Here is a 2,883-nt window from a genome sequence, read left to right on the forward strand (position 1 = left end):
ATTAGACATTAAAGGTGAATTAGAAAGGCATGTGCACCCGAGTGAAAAAAGGCTAGCACCCTTACCATGCACCTACTTAGTACAAAGTCAATGAAGTGCAATGAAGATTCAAAAGAACCTCATCAAAATATATAACAAAGATTCCTTCTCTCGCCTACATCACTTAATGGGTTTTGCTACTACTTCACACAAAGATTTGGAGTGATAACCCTTATGCAAAGCTATCATTTTGTGAATTCTAGTTACTCAAGAGAAGGATAAGATAGAAGGGGAGAGGGAGATCCTAAGCCAAAACATAATAAATTCTAGTTACTCAAGAGAAGGATAAGATAGAAGGGGAGAGGGAGATCCCAAGCCAAAACATAATAAATGCATTTGGGAAACCATACCCAATGGTGAACCAAACTCAATCTAGAGTGCATTGATAGAGAGAGATTCACAAAAGCATCTTCTATCAAAGAGGATTGCATCCATCCATTATGATAAAAATTCACTTCTACATATTCTCTTTAAGTATTTATAGTCCCGCAAAAGTGGCCCTTAGATGTGTCCAATTGCAGCCTGTCTTGTGAGTGATCTCTCATGATGCAACCTTGATATTCATAGTGTGGAGCTCATTGAGGGCATGTCTAAATGATGGCAACCTCACTTGCACATATTGTAAGTGATCTCTCATGATGCAACCTTGATATACATAGTGTGGAACTCATTGAGGGCCTATCTAAATGGCAACCTCACTTGCCCATATTATGGAAAGTTATGCGTAACTAGTATGAACATAGGTGGTGCATTATTGAGAGGCACTATTTTTGCAACGTGGCAAGGTGGAGGATGAGAGAGCTGAAATGGAGCAAAGAGGTGGTGCTGCCACGTGGATTGACGTTTAGGTTGCTGGCTGACACTTCATGGCAAGTTAAATCTTAAAGAGGAAGAACGCTACGATTTCACTTCGTTAATCATGTTGGCAAGCCAAGAGCAATGACGAGAGGCATTGCATTGCTTTTCTTTATATGTTTGCGTGTGCGGCCATAGCCATTGCAGTTGTGAAGCCTTCATTGCCAAGTCAACAAGTTTCGGTTGCTAGCTCACGCTTCATGGCAAGTTAAAGCTTAAAGAGGAATAACGCTAAGATTTCACTTTGTTAATCACGTTAGCAAGCCAGGAGCAATGGAGAGAGGCATTGCTTTTCTTTATATGTTTGCATGTGCAGCCATAGCCATCGCAGTTTGCGAAGCCTTCATCACCATATGATCAATTTTATTGAATCTTATGTTTACATGGTAATATATAAAGCATAGTTCCATCATCGACAGAGAAAACACAGTAATCTTAATTTCAAAGTTGACTTGACAATGTCCACCTATTGCCTCCTTGGCCTTGTTATTACTTACTTAGGCATGAATGTTGCCCCACTAACAAACGCTTCCTTAATTTTTTTCTATTTATTTCAAGGCAAGTTGATATAGCTAGGCAGCACATGAAGGGGTGCTCGCTCCATCTGACATAAGACAAAACTCATAACTTGCTCCTGTCAAGTACACAATGCTATCAGCTTCTTTTTCTATTGTTGAAAAAGAAGCTAGCTCATCTCTATAGATGTGTCCGAACCTTTTCATATGATGTGCATGGAGTGAAAGTTGAATATGGCGACTTCGCCCTCCATGCATTGAGGGAGAGAGATGCACAACACCATCACCATACAACTTGTCAACCACCACAGAGACGTGCGTAGGAGGTCCATATCCAAAGTCTACTTTCTCAACCGGGAAGCTTACAAAGTATGTTGCGTTGCAAGTCGTTCCTCCATAGTAGTTGCAATTGTACTGAAGCACCTTCGCCTCTTGAAGATTCACCTATACAGCATGGTTACCACTTGAAAACTTAGAAAAGCCGGATTAATGTTATCATTCAACTGCAATGCAGAGATCTGAGGTATGCTTAAAACCCACCTCTACCCAGTCTACTAAGGACTTTATGAAGTCGCTGCTGATACTCGTTTTGTCATCCTGGATGAGCTTCGCGACGTAGGAAAGATGGTTGTTGCGTATATCGCCAGCCCTTGCAGGGAGAGCGGAAACATGTATAGCATTGCCGAAGTATCCCTTAGGAAGTGGAGGGTCCACGATGTCCCTGACGCTGACAGGGTAGGAGTATTGGGTGAGAGAGTCCTCGGGCAGGTCCCGAGCTTCGGTCATGCATTTCCACATGAAGGCTGATACAGCCTCGAAGGATGTAGCCTTACCATACGCAAAGGGTCCTTGTTCGATGCAGCGGACAAGGTGAGAGACTTGGGAGGAGCTGAGATGGAATCCCTGGCAGATGACGTCGTCCTTGGCGTTGCTTTCACAGAGCCGTGCTGCCCTCACTCCCCCTAGCCCGCCACCCCCGGCCTGCGTGTCATGCCATGAATGCACCCTCGCCCCCCACGGTGGTGTCGTCCCCTTACGCGTCCCATGTCCCTCTTGTATAGAGTCGTGCCATCGCGCCCCCCGGCCTGCACCCCCCGGAGCCATGCTCTCATGCCCCCCGCCCCCGTCGGCGGAGCCGTGCCGTCATGCCCCCGCGTGCCACCTCAGTAGTGTCATGCCACCCTCATGTGCCCCCCCAGAGCTGTTCCCTCACACCCTAGAGCCGTGCCGTCACGCCCCCCCTCCCCCGAGCCGTGCCGCCCTAAACTGCCCCCTCACAACCCCGACCCTCGGGTGCCGTGCCACATGCCCTCCGCCCCCCGTAGTGTCATGCCCCCACGTACCCCCAACCCCCCGCGGAGCCGTTCTGTCACACCCCCGGAGCCGTGCCGTCATGCCCCCCTACCCGCCCCTTGCGTGTCGTGCCCTCACGCTCCCTCGCACCCGCGTGTCGTGCCCTCACGCGCCCCCCACC

The 2,883-nt window shown here is 48.1% G+C and overlaps 1 protein-coding gene across 1 annotated transcript; it reads right to left on the reverse strand.

Moving 5' to 3' along the window:
* Positions 1 to 1,360: 1,360 nt before the first annotated feature.
* Positions 1,361 to 2,513, reverse strand: LOC147618164 (acetyl transferase 1-like). Its single transcript, XM_086775197.1, has 2 exons — positions 1,950 to 2,513; positions 1,361 to 1,853 (listed from the first exon to the last, which is right to left on the reverse strand). Exons 1-2 carry the CDS (start codon positions 2,511 to 2,513, stop codon positions 1,467 to 1,469), a joined length of 951 nt encoding a protein of 316 aa, XP_086631323.1. The 3' UTR covers positions 1,361 to 1,466.
* Between the last annotated feature and the right edge of the window lie 370 nt (positions 2,514 to 2,883).

This window comes from Cibotium barometz, chromosome 35 (assembly GCF_041138505.1).
Source record: "Cibotium barometz isolate CiBa-2024 chromosome 35, ASM4113850v1, whole genome shotgun sequence".
Classification (NCBI taxonomy): Eukaryota; Viridiplantae; Streptophyta; class Polypodiopsida; order Cyatheales; family Cibotiaceae; genus Cibotium; species Cibotium barometz.

Excerpts from the sequence above, each read along its gene's own strand:
- LOC147618164 (XM_086775197.1), bottom strand. The coding sequence starts at position 2,513 with ATGGCTCCGGGGGGTGCAGGCCGGGGGGCGCGATGGCACGACTCTATA. Across the intron at positions 1,854-1,949 it reads CCTTAGTAGACTGGGTAGAG|GTGAATCTTCAAGAGGCGAA; the intron begins GTGGGTTTTAAG and ends CATGCTGTATAG.